Source organism: Elephas maximus, chromosome 4 (assembly GCF_024166365.1).
Source record: "Elephas maximus indicus isolate mEleMax1 chromosome 4, mEleMax1 primary haplotype, whole genome shotgun sequence".
Lineage (NCBI taxonomy): Eukaryota > Metazoa > Chordata > Mammalia > Proboscidea > Elephantidae > Elephas > Elephas maximus.
The window spans coordinates 134223785-134237923 of NC_064822.1; the positions used below are offsets into that span (position 1 = coordinate 134223785).

General features: G+C 35.0%; 1 protein-coding gene across 1 annotated transcript in view; it reads left to right on the forward strand.

The window, feature by feature from the left end:
* Nucleotides 1-14139, forward strand: part of TRHDE (thyrotropin releasing hormone degrading enzyme) — a 487618-nt gene that overhangs the window by 371604 nt on the left and 101875 nt on the right. The window contains exons 8-9 of the mRNA XM_049883907.1: nucleotides 8459-8524; nucleotides 9177-9364. Coding sequence (XP_049739864.1) covers nucleotides 8459-8524; nucleotides 9177-9364 — 254 coding nt within the window. The remainder of the gene's footprint in view (nucleotides 1-8458; nucleotides 8525-9176; nucleotides 9365-14139) is intronic.

Below are 14139 nucleotides of genomic sequence, written 5' to 3' on the forward strand. Positions count from 1 at the left end.
ACTTTCCTCCTTCAGGTTAGTTCATATAATTTCCGCTCATTGGGCCGCTAGAATATTTTGACTTCGCTTGGAGACAGGTTGAAGAAGAAGCTGCTCACCTTGGGCTTTTCGTTTTTCTTGAACTTGCTCTTAAAATAACTGATGTTTCCTGGGTTCGTTGTGTGACATACATTTTTCTAAATACTTGTTTTTTGCCATTTTCTGTTCACACACTTATCAGGTAGGTATTAATGTTATCGCATGGCTGGTAAGGGTCAGCCAGAAATCTTATCTAGTTCATCTTAATATACACACCAATTACTTCTCAACTAAATTGCCTTTTCTTCTCAACTAGTCACCAGCACTGGGTGCTGAATGAGAACAGGGGTCGGAGGCGAACTTCATGGACATAGCCTACAGTCGGTGGCATCTTGATTCAGAAGAGGCGGTACATTTTGACCAGCCAGGACATAATTTATCTATTTTGTGATCTTGTAGTGGTCAAAGCCCTTTATCAGGACATTTAGAAAAAACAACTCACAAACTTCAGTTTTACCGATAGATTCGTTTTATGTTTTAGCAATATTTCAGGCTAGCAGCAAAAGTGAAAGGTGGGGATGTTTTAGTACCCCCCAGAACACTCCTATAGACTACTACATTCCCACCATTTCACTGACAGGTGCAAGACCCTATCAGGTTGTTCCGGAACATAGTACAAATCCAAAAGTAGCAATATTTCCTCTCTGTTGGTGTGCCTTCATGCTGATGCATTGATGGTAGGATCTATAATTAATACATAAAAGATATATGGAAACAAAACTGGTGTGAGAATATGCTACTGTCTGTAATTAAAACAAACAAATGAACAAACTGAAAACCTTTCATGTGCTTGCATTTTCTTTTGAGTGAAAGTTTTCTGATTTTCTGCTATATTTAGCAACTCCTTATAAAGTGTACTGATTTTGCGAACACTCATTAGTTGGAGTGATGGATTTTTAAAACATGCAAAATCCCGTTTTGTTCATAGAGTAATATCTGGATCCTCCTATATCCAAGCAAGCTACTTATGAAGATGAATTTAGAGTAAACACGCATTTAAAAAATTAGAATCAGAATGGTGTGCAAATGATGATATAACTGACTTTTCAACTGCTGTTCTATGTATTCAAATGGCTTTGTTCCTAAATGCCACCTCTCTGTTATCATGTCTGGTGGCCAGAAACCCCATACATGAAAAGTGTAGTTATGATTCCTATTATACTGGATTCGCTTCTGGGAAGCTTATTTTACTATAATTTAATGATAAAGATAGGTTTTATTATCACTTATACCTCTTTCTTCTTGGTTTTTATCTAGTATAATTAAAAAACGAACAATTGTTTATTTTATTTTTGTATCATGCTTTGTCAATGCTTTGTTACTCAGTTTTTACTTAATCTCACAGTCTCCAACTAGTCTCCAGGTATTAACCAAAATATAATATGTTGGTCTATATATAGTCTAGTTTTCTTATGTTTTACTTGGTCCTATGTCACTGTTTTAGTCTCCTTGCTTCTGTTTCTCAAGGTCAGGGATTGTAGAAACATCCTCTGAAGTGCACAGGCCAGGCTTCAAATAGATTTTATCCCACTCTTGGGTGACATTACTGTGATCTGGCAGCTTTTAATCTGTTTTTGTTGTTGCTCATGGACCCTTTCAAGATTATCTCACTCTAATAATGCATGTACTTAGAAAGATTTAAGTTCAGAGCTTATGGTCCCCAGCTTAAGAGCCCTTGCTCTAGAAGCTTTTTTAAAGACAAAAATTTAGCATATTATTATGGAGCTTTCTGTACCTTCCACATTTTCGTTTCAGTTTCTGTGTGTGTGTTTTAATCTAACCCTCTTGTTTGACTCTTTAAAGAAATTATTCATATTTTCCCCCATTCCTAGTATTCATAACACAAAATGAAAGCCTAGTACTTATTTAGATTTACTAATTAGAGCTTGATGTTCTCATTTTGTGAAAGTTGTAAGAGATAGTTTACATTTTTATTTTTGCAGATTACCAAGAAAATTTAAAGGTATTTATTTTGTTTTGCTTATGTCACCATTAGTATTATATCAGTCAGGGCTTTGGGTTACAAGCTACAGAAATAAACTCTGGCTAAATTACACAAAAAGAATTTATTGGAAGGGTGTAGGGTAGCCTGTTGAATCAATGAGAATGCTGGATAACTAGCCTTAGGAAATATAGTAGGAACTAAAATATGCTCAGAAATCAAGAAACTTAGCCAAGGTCATGCTACAGGAGTGCAAGGTTCAGTCGCTGCCATTATCATGGCCACCAGTCAACTCTAACAGTCTCCGTCACAAGGAAGACTTTTTCAACCATCCCTACTTCTTTGCATTACTCCATTAGGATTCACAATCCTGGGAGAAAGTAGGCAGCTGTCTGAGGACAGGGCACATGCCCATGCTTCTTTTCCAGAGAGAATGGAAAGGCACCACATGCAGTATTTTGTCCTTTCCATTTCAATAGTGGAAGGTGGAGTCATTGCTTTCCTGCAAGATTCCATAGTGAGTTATTGCCCTCACATAAAAGTGGTGTTCAAATTTAGGAAAACCCAAAAATGACAAATGTCTACTACAAATTTTCTGAGGTACAATTATTCTGGATAGAAAGAAACAATATTTCAAGTCTCTGTTTCAGGCTTCTTGTCCCATAGTCAGAAAAATCAACGCCTGAATTCACCTAGTACTTTTCAGAGTAGTCTTCCAAGTAGATGGCATCCTACTCCCAGTGTCACTGAGGCCCACACTTGTGTCCCCTGTCTCATTGTAGAAAACACCGTTAGTGGTGTACTCATAAACTAGTCTCCTCCTCTTATTCATTAACTGAATTCTGATTTTGTTCAGCTTCTTTGCCCTCTTCTGTACAGCCATGTACCTCCAAGGACTGGATCCTGCACTTGTGTAAGCCCTAACAGTACTCCCCAGAGCTGCAGTAGCATGTTTTGGCTATGTTTATTAAATGATTTATTAAATGATGATTATACTCTCTAACTGATAACATCATGCAGTTCTGACAAACGAGAATTGTGGAGAGTTTTCAGTAGGAATTAAGGAAGAGATTTCTTGATTATTAAAAAGTGATTGGCAGAAAGAAATTCTGTTTCTCTGGGCAATGTCATGTCTGAATGTCATGCTAGAGATTGCTATAGCTATGTAGTGACAAACCAGAGAATGAATTCAAACCTAAGAGTGAGGCTAAAAGAAATCCAGAAGAAGAGAGTTGCCTCTCACCATACCTATTTATAAAAAGAAAGAGTCAATTTTATCATTTTAAAAGTCATCCGAGGGTGGATTTTTTTGTTACTTGCAGCTAAATGCATATAAAGCAATTCATATATCTTTGGTTTTATTGAATGATTCCTCTGTATCCTGAGGAATAGACTACCCATGCAGTTAATCCTCTGTCCTAATATGCTGAAGAACTCATTAATAGGAGAGTAAGTATTCCGTAACTATTTCTCTGTATATCTTAAAAGATAATAGTGCTTTACTTCCTCAGCTCACCGTTTTTACTTTTCCTTTTGCCTTTATTAGTCCCACTGGCTTTTATACATGAAACATTATGAACCATATCACTTGTTAGCAAAGAAAGTAAAACAAAAATGGTCTTATATCTAATAAGTTTATAATCTTTTGATGACATCGCATGGAATTGCATATATATCAATGAAAATTATATATCTGACAAATATGTACTGAAAAAATGAATTATGCTCTATATTGGTGTCTAGATATAACATTTCTGGGGAACCTGATGTGCAGAGTAAATCTCTTTTTTCTTTATTGTCAGTTACTAACAGAAATGCATATTGACTAAGGAGTGTCAGAAATCACACATGTAGCCATTTCAAGACCCAATTATTTTCTGCTTTGAATTTTTTGTTGATACCATGTGTTTTCATTAATGGAAGGCATACTGAATTAAGGAACATTTCTGAAATTTTGTTATGAAATATGGATTTTGATATATATTTTGTGGGGCATGTATATCCCCAAAATATTAACATTTTCAACATGGATCAATACATGCATTTGGTTACATTGGACAACTCTAACTTTCCAAATATCACACACACACACACACGCACACAAAACCAAACCTACCAGGGCTCCCTAACTATCACACATAAAGCTATAAATATGCTTACAAGGATAGCTGTATAAAAGCCAAAAGAGACAAAAGTTTGACCCAGTCATAATTCCTGGTTACACTGCCTCACACCTCAGCCTTCTACCTTAGTGAATTTTTGCCAAAGAGCATTTCTTTCATTTTTAACTGTTGTACAAGCCCCCACTGGAGGGCAGCATATACTTTTAGTGGGACAAATAGCTTCCCGAGAAATCTGAAAACCCAAAAACATTTGTGGGTGCATTCTGTCCCAAGAATCATGAAAGGACATTGAGCATCTATTGTATACCAGACTGGAAGTATATGTGTTGGTTAAACAGTGATAAACGAGGATAACTGGGTCCTTGCCTTATGGAGTTTACAGACTACAGACTAGGCAGTTAAACTAGTAGATAGGCAATTATAACACAGTATATTAAATGTTCTTATATGGTGCAAGGTGTGAGAATATAAGACAGACATTTAACTCAGATTCAGGAAGGGAGTGGGAGTGGGCAAGCAAAGATTCTTGGAGGAAATGCATTAAAGCTGAAACTTGAAGACTGAATGGAATTTAAACAGGCAAAGGAGAAAAGGTACGTGTAGAGAACTAGAAAGGAGAGAAAATACACATTAGGCATCTTCAGAAAACTGAAAGTGGTAAAATTAAGGCAGAGAACAAAAAGGTAACAAGTTGGATTGAGGAAGTACAGAAGGACTAGTTCATGAGGGATGTTTTTTAAGTGATATTAAGGTGTTTGGACTATATTCTGAACACAGCAGGGATTCATGTGCGTATATGATGAATATTCTGTCTGTATCTGAAAGGAACAGAATGGAAGCAGTGGCAACTGAAGTGATCCATGTAAGATGCTGTAGAGTGTAGAGACACATGCTAGAGGAAGATTTAGGATGCCAAGTCAGCAAGGGAATGTGATGGGAAGTGGGGGGAGGCATCAAAGATGAATCTTTGGTTCAGGTTCATCAGTAGGGGAAGGCTCCCAAGAAGAGCCCGGAAGGGGGAGAAAAATGAGTTCGGTTTGAATATGGCACTTAGTTATCTGTCAAGAATCCAGTGAATATTGGAAAAGCAGCTGTGAACACAGGTACGGAGCTTGGATATGGAGTGAAGTCTCTGAGTTCCAGTTTTCTGATTTATTAAATAATGATTACATTATCTAATTCATAATGTTATGTGGATTGAATATAAAAAATAAATTCACAGAGTGCTAAAAAAGGAAAATATTATAGTTTTCATGTGCTATATTCCTTAATTATTATTGTTAATGATGGTTTTCCTTTTCTTACTTCTGTTACAGTTTTCTAATCATTAGCCTGAGGTGATTAAAAAGATTGTTGTAGCTAGTATCTACTGAATACTTACTGTGTACTAGCCCCTCTGCACTGCTCTAAGCACTGTACATATAGTAAGTCATTTAATACTCATAAAAACTCTGTCCGATAGGTACTTTTATTATTCCAGTTTTATAGAAGAGAAGACAGGCACAGAGAGGTTAAGCAACTTGCCCAATATCAAACAGCTAGTGAGTACTGGAGACTGGATTTGTACCAATGCACTCAGGCTACAGTTCCTGACACTTTACTATGTATGTTGCCTTTCTCTGTAGGTAGATATATCAGAATACATTTTTGTTTAGTACTCTTTTAATTTTTAATCAGTTTATACTGCTGGATATGTCCCTTAAGAATATCCAAGTGATCATCTTTGTGTATTCTTTTCGATAACTGTATTATTTCTGAAAGACCTAGGATAGATAGCCCATGATTCTTCTTACAGCTGATATTAAAACATTATATACATTACACTACTTTATATCATAGTGTCATATCTATTGCTGATTGGCTTTCATACCTATAAATATAAGCATAGATTTGTATTTCAGTTTCATATCCAGTCATTTTCATATTCATTGACTGACTGGTAGGTTTGAAAGGAACTTAAGTCTTCTTATTCAGTCATATACCAAGTGTTTAAATTTATTTTGCCAACAATTTATGGTTGTTGGACCAAGGCTTTTCAGTTTCAGTCACAGGGACCTGCTCAAATTACATCTCATTATTTTCAGTTGTTCTCAGTTGTCTTTGGTCCATCACTGTTCCTCCAACACCTAGAAAGGTGCCTGGCACATGCTAAGTGCTTCAGACATTTTGTGTAAATGGAAGAATAAATGATGTGTAAATGGAGGAACAAATGACTGACATGCTTCCTAATAAGCATGTTCACTATCCTTTAAGTTTCTTTGTAATTCTACAAAGATGAAGCAAAATTCTTGATTCAAAATATGCATATTGTTGTGCAAGAGAAAGGCTAGAATAGCTAAGGAAAACATATTTTTAGAAAAAAACAGTTGACATATATAGAATTCCAATAACGTGAATATTGGGGCTGCTGGGATTCCAAGAAAACATGCTATCTCTTCCCTGGATATCAAGCCAGGCATGCTAGGAGCTGCTTCTTAAGCCTGGGTCATTGCTATTTCAGCCTGGTCAAAACTTAAATTTGAGCCTTATTCTGAATTAGGGAGGGAACAAAGAACTCAAGCTAATAATTAAAATCGAGCCAAGAGCCAATCCATACAAAGTTGGACAGTCTATAGCTTTTATGATGTCTCCAAGGGGAAACCTGTAGTTCCATACTGGTCCTTTCAAGGTCAAGTCACTGTTCCTTTGCTCCCCATTTTGTATTATCCTAGCAGGGCTCTCCATAAACAGAATCCAATATTAAATCATTTTAAATACTTTTTTTTTGTAGGATCACGTAAATAAAATTCAAATTTATGTTTCATGATTTCTGCTATTCTTAAATTTATTCAAATGACCCCCCCCAAAAAAGAATGATTTGATAATAATTTTGAGGGCTAAATCTGAAATAATTTATTTAAATCCTGGTTCCAGGATTCAGATAAAAAGTGCTTCCTAAGTCCTGTCCAAAGCTAAAATTCAGATTCACATTGGTTATTTAAGGATACGTATTTTCAATAAAGTTATTCGTAACACCTCTTGACGACGATGAATTTGTGGCTGCTTAGTCAGTGCTGGACATTTCTTCTCTAGGCAGCTGATTAAGTGGGAGTTGCCATTTGCTGTGCTGTGAGTTGCCCACAAAAGTGGAATCTGTCACAGGTGCTACAATTTGTATTTCAGAAAATTTGCTTCCCCAACTTTAATTATCCCGAAAGTATTCCACTTTACATAAAGTACTGAATGGAGCCAGCAATTTTTTCTTCAGTTTCAGTACTATAATATAAATTAAGATTTTCCTATTACCTACATGTTGTAGAGGTGAAGGAATTTCAAATGAAATAGGAGACTTTGTTTTACAACATAACATATTTTCTTTTCATCCCCCCACTTTGAAATCAGAAAAACTTAACGCCCAGTAATTATAAGTCAATGACACATTCACAAGGACATAAACCATACCCCACAGAAAGAAACAAGACCTGAAATCAGAAAGAAAGCTGTGTAGATTTAACTAATGGTTGGGAAGTCCTAAGCTCAAAAATGTTAAATACATTTAAAACTCATTTTTTAATGAAATAATAATGTCTGCTTCAAATTAATGAAAAGCAGCATTCATCATTTTTGTAATAGGCATCTCTCCTGTGCAGAGATGCTAGGAAAGGTTGTAGAGACAGTCCTCCTTCTTGGCAAAGCAATTCCTCTTAACTGATTGGCTTTTTCATTGCCAAACAGGAGGCACTGGGAAACACCACATGCTCTGTGGCTGAATAAACAAAAAATACCCGATCCCAACTTGACCAAACTTATCAACTAGGTATTCTGGTAAAGTTCACACATAAGCACATATTTTTTTGCTGTGGAATCATCCTTGGGATGTAAGTTTTGATTTCAGTCAAAAAAAGTAAAGATTTTCAGCATAAACCAAAGTTCTTTTTTTTATTCCATAAAAGAATTTTCTAAAATACTGTAATATAAAAGCCCAATAGATAAGTTTCCACTAAATATTTCACTGGAAAGTGATTTTCTTCCAATTGGCTGAGGCTGACTTGATAAATAAGGGGAAGATCTTTGATCCCAGAAATCCATACGTGATTACGATTTTGAAAATCATTTTTTAAAAGATTACTATTGTTTGAGGACTTAATTAGAAAATATGTTATTGTTAAATCTCTTTGGAATATTTTAAAATTAGATTCTTAATCTTTTTGAGTCTTTCTCTTCGTATTAACGCAATTCCAACAAATAGAATTGGTTTAATTGAATTGAGAAATGCGTGTGTTTACTGTAATTGTTTAGCTTTTGAATTGTAATTGCAACTTTATCTTCTTCGTAGGATTATTTAACCATTCATAAGTATGGCAATGCAGCCAGAAATGATCTCTGGAATACACTGTCAGAGGTAAAGTATAGGCAGCTTGGACACCAAAACCTCTCCTTGAATATCTGAATTGAGTTTATAAAGCATTCATAACTTTGACACTGACAGTTTCTTTTCACTTTGTCCATTTCCCTTTTTTCTCATATTGCTTACTTGTTTTCTTTTTGATATATTATAAAGATAATGGGATTTAAATTTATTTTAACTATGAATGGTAGTATAAGATACCTTGCCTACTTTCAAAAATGAGAATATTTCTGAAATATAATTTTATTATGTTCAGTCAGGTATCCATACTTAAGTGAGGAATATTGAAAGTTTTAAAGAGATATCTCCTTCTATCTATGAATGACAAATATTTAAATGTGCCTACTAGGCACACTGGGGATACTTGATGATGCTGCCAAGTACTTACTTTGCCAGTAAAATGTATTTTATCCTCCATTATGTAAAAACTTTAATGCTAATAAAACTCCCATTTCTTTATACACATGCATGAAGCTTAACTTAAGGTGAGAAGATTAATTTTACTAGCACATTATCTTAGCCTCCCTGATTTTAAGTATTTCATATTTTTAGGTAAATTGTAAAGACAAAAATGAAAATGGTTTAATGTTAATTATGTTTAAAATTCATGCTTATAAAACTAATTTATACAATTTTGGTTATAAAGGCTTTAAAAAGGAATGGAAAATATGTAAATATACAAGAAGTAATGGATCAGTGGACGCTCCAGATGGGCTATCCTGTTATCACAATCTTGGGAAATACAACAGCAGAAAATAAGATAATAATTACCCAGCAACGTTTTATTTATGATATCAGTGCTAAAACCAAAGCACTTGCACTTCGAAATAACAGGTACAACTCTCTTTTTTATTTACATGAAAATACTTGCTTTTGTTCTTTTCACTTTGCATTTTTAGTATTTGTAAAGCTTTGATAACGGAATTCCGCAATGTTGTAAGTGAAGAACTTTTTTTTTCTTTATTTACATATGCTATTTTTGTTTTGATTCCTCTTACTACTGCCACCCCCAGGATATTTTAAACCACAAGTTGACAGAGTGCCAGAGTCATTTTGTTTAGGAAGACAGAATGTTAATTTATTGCAGTAATTTTAAAATATAAGGTGTGATTTTTCTTTTTTTTACTTTTCCTTAGAATGTTTGTTGAATCAAATTCAAGAAAGGTAAGGTGTGTTGGAGTGAATTGCATAGAATTGGACACACTGAGATTTATAAAACAAAAGAGAACAAAAACAAATAATTTAGAAAAACCTATTAAAAGGAAAAATAATGTCTGAGCCAAAAAAACTCAAGCTAAATACCTTAAGATGATCTAAACATCAGTGCCACTTAGTCCCAAAATACATTCTCTTTCCCTCATTTTTGGTGTTTAAAACTACTAAACAGACAACATACATGGAATTTTGATTTGCTGTTACTTTAACTTTTTTTGAAACTCTTACTTAATTACTACTAATTCAGCATGTACCAGTTATTTCTTATTTTTCATTTCATATTTTCTGGCTATTTTATGTTTAAGTAAAGACTGAGCCAAGGAAAGAGAGTAGAACTTAAACTAGCCAGTTTCATTTTTTATGGGGTGTCCTGGTAAAAGGTTGGTGGGGCTGAGGAGAGGGGAAATACAGAGGTTAAAAGTAATAAATAAAATAATGTGTTTGCATTAAGTTACTCATGCTCTCTTCTATTACCTTGAGAAATTAGGAGTCTGATTTTATCATCCATCAATATGTGAGAGATCTGGGGTACATATTAAATTTACTTTGCTATCTCTTAGATGAGTGGATGTCATTCCCAGGTAAGCTAGCTCCGAATAGAAGTGAGTAGACGTGATTGAGAGAGTCATGAATGTTTTCTGGGGGTTAAATTTAGAATTCAATTTAAGAAAACATTAAATCTTAAATCCTCTTCTTGAGATAGGTATAGACGTAAGTATAGGCACAGGCATAGGCATAGGCATAGGCATAGGTATAGGAAAGGGCTTTCATGTCACAACTGTTAAGCACTGAGCTGCTAACTGAAAGGTTGGCAGTTCAAACCCACCCAGCCATTCCGCAGGAGAGAGACCTGATAATCTGCTTCCATAAAGATTACAGCCTAGAAAACCCTATAGGGCAATTTCACTCTGTCATATGGGGTCGCTATGAGTCAAAATCGACCCAATGGCACCTAACATGCATATGGGGACACGTATAGGTATAGGCATAGGTATACCATGATAGGCCTTCAACAATTTGTCGTTTGCAATTAAACTGCTTGAATCTGTGGAATACTGTATTTCCCTTCCACACTGTCAGGGCCTGACTCTGTCACTGTTTCTTCACCCAGCCTGGATCCCCCACAGCTGCCAAATGCTGCTTCTGAACTTCCACCATCTGGCCCTAGGCTAAACATGCGTAGACATCATCACTGGCCTTGCCAGGAAGTACATAAAAACTACTTGACTGTGGCAAAGTTAGATTCAAGCCATGCCTTTGAGAATGATCAGTCTGACACAAACCTCACTGATGCAGAAAAACATAAAGGACACGCAGATGACAGAACAAATATTGAACAAAAATACTCTGTCAACCCGTAACATGCATCAGATATATCAGCCAGGGGTATTACTCTCTAAAGGGAGAATTTCTCTCAGACTGTATAAGCGTATGTAACATACACAGCTTTGCTTTTGCTGGAGTTATAAAATCACGTGGACGGTTTTGAACCTGAGAACTTGGCATATAAAAAATATTGAGTAAGATAAAAGGAACCCCGGTGGCGCAGTGGTTAAATGCTCGACTGTTAACTGAAAGGCCGGCAGTTCGAACCCACCAGCTGCTCCATGGGAGAAAGATGTGGTAATCTCCATCCGTAAAGATGACAGCATTGGAAACACGATAAGGCAGTTCTACTGTGTCCTATTGGGTCAGCATCGGTCAGAATCCACTCAAAGGCACACAACAACAAGATAATACATGCCATTCCATTAATCTTAAAAAAATATATATTTTCTATCTATTTTGAAACAATACATCTCTCTTGAAAATTTAGTATTCCATGTTTAGATTATTGATCATTTAATTCACATTAACACTAACATTGTCGTCAAAGTTTAAAAAGCAATTCCATCTGCATAGCCTCCCTAGCTCTTTACAATGCCAGCACAGTAGATGTATTAAAATTACCAGCCATATATGCCAGAAATCCTGGGAATTACGGATAATTTCTGAAACAGTGCAATAGATTTTTTGTGCTGATTTTTCTATGGAATAATTATCATTACCACATGCCTAGAATATTTTTAATGTATACGGTAATTATATTTTCCACATGTAATATGTAATACTTATATGTCATAGCTGTAGTCACATAGAAAGGAAAGATCTTTGACATTACTGATAATTGCATAAAGTTAGTTACTGTGTTAGGTAATGGAGCCCTGGTGGTGGTGGTGCAGTGGTTAAGAGGTACTACTGATAACCAAACGGTCAGCAGTTCCAATCCACCAACTGCTCCTATAGTGTCGAGTGGGAATCGACTCGATGGCAACAGGTCAGTTAATGTGTATAAGTGTGTAAAGTATTTGTTAGAATTTGGATACACAGGAAGTTGTGAATTTTTTAGTTTTTTTTGTACAGTTAATGAACTACAGTGTTAAGTAATGTCTCCTCATTTGCTGCGGAACTTCCCAGAGTCCTGTACTACAGGGAAGTCTACCTATTTCCACAGCCGTACATTCCTGCTCTTATTGACCACAGTGGGAGCAATCTCTAGAGAGTTTTTCGCGAAGTCTACATTAATGCTTTATTATTTAGTAGAAAATTTTTTTTGTAATCATTTCTCACTCGAGCTAAACTTCACTGATTCTTTTCTACCTTAGCATGATCATTAGAATAAACATTGATTTATTATAAACATGTGAACTACTGATGAGGAGAAAGGAAAAAATATACTAGGGGAACTTTGGAAATGCGTGTTTTATTTTGTTTTTGGATTTTTGTTTGTTTTTGGCTTAAAAACAGATATCCAAATTTCAAGTTAAATGTAAGGAGGCAGAACACAATCTAATTTCACATTTTCATTTTTCTGATCCCTTTTTAAGCATGACATACTGCAGCCTTAGGTTTCTTTACAGGATACCACACAGGACTCTTCACTTAACTGCGTTTAGTGTCTTCTAACCTTTTAAGTTGTAATCATAAAACAACATCATTATCATGCTTTCCTTGATTTTCAAGTGAAACTTATAAAAAGACCAAATACATGTTGTTTGGAAAGATGAAAAATAACTTATACGCTACTGACAGTATAAAAATAAAAAATATATATATATTTTTGACAGTATAGCAATCCAAAAATGAATATAAATTTCAGACCTGCTTGGTAACCTCTAGCATCTAATTTGTCCTTAGAAACAGGTATAGATTTTGGTTTTGGCAATAGATACAGAGTGAGAAAATCATTAGGAAAATATGGAAGTCAGTTTTAAAAACTTTACCAAATGCCCCAATATTTGTATTCCAACGCCTCGTACCTTACTTGTATCTGAACATGTGCTGAAATTACTGCCTTTTAGGAGGTGCCCTGTATCGGCTCAAGCGACATGTGGTTATTGATATGGGTATCTTTTTCTTGTATTTTAGTGGCTTTTGCTGAAACTCAGATAGTGAAACATACCCGTTTTGCCTCATAATCTTTAGTTATTTAGAAGAATACAGTTTAAACACACACACAATTATAAATTTATATTAGGGCCAAATGATGCTACAAAAAAAACTAACAAGAAAGGTAAAATTATCCTTGAGGATCTTCAGATATCCTCAATTTTATGTATTGATCGATGCTTATTTGACTTCACGATTTAGGTTGAGCTAACTTGATGTGGAAGATATATACTTAAAAGTCAAGTTGATAAAGTTACATAATCTATTCTTACCAATAGGTTGGTCTTTTATTTTGCTTATATTCAATCCAATTGGAAAGGAATTGGTTGAATCCCTTCCATTTCTAGGCTTTTGCATGTATACAAAAATGAACCTGTGTTTTAACTAGAGAATTAGATCCAGAGTTAGGTGCTGTTGCCTCTTAACTTATTCCAGTTAACTGAAAGAGATTCGTTATATTTAGAAAAGGAGAGCTGTTAAAGAAATAAAGCAATTCTCTGTGCCTTCCTTACAGTGAATCTATCATCAAATATTTATGGCATATTTTTAGTTGTATGTTAGGAGCTTGGAGGTATTTGTTAAGGAACTTACATTGTTCTTGTTCACTAACTTCTATCTGAAGAATCAGTATAGCCTTGGCTACTATAAATTGTTCTTTACCTGACCAATTATGTGGGGTCAATTCCAGTAGAACACGGTGTCTCCACATAGTTGGCATTCAAAAATGTTTCTCTAATTAAGCACAGCATACAATTTTAAAATTCAGAATCTTAAAGATATGATTTTGACTTTTCATGTTGGAGATAGTAGTTATTATGAAATAATGAATTTTTTCCTCTCTCCCATCTGGACATTTTACTGTTACTGAATTCGTGCTTATTAATTGTGAATGGGAGAAATGAAATGATAAAACAATCAAGTTTCACTGGACAGATTCAGAGATGTCCTTCTCTGTATCCCCAAAG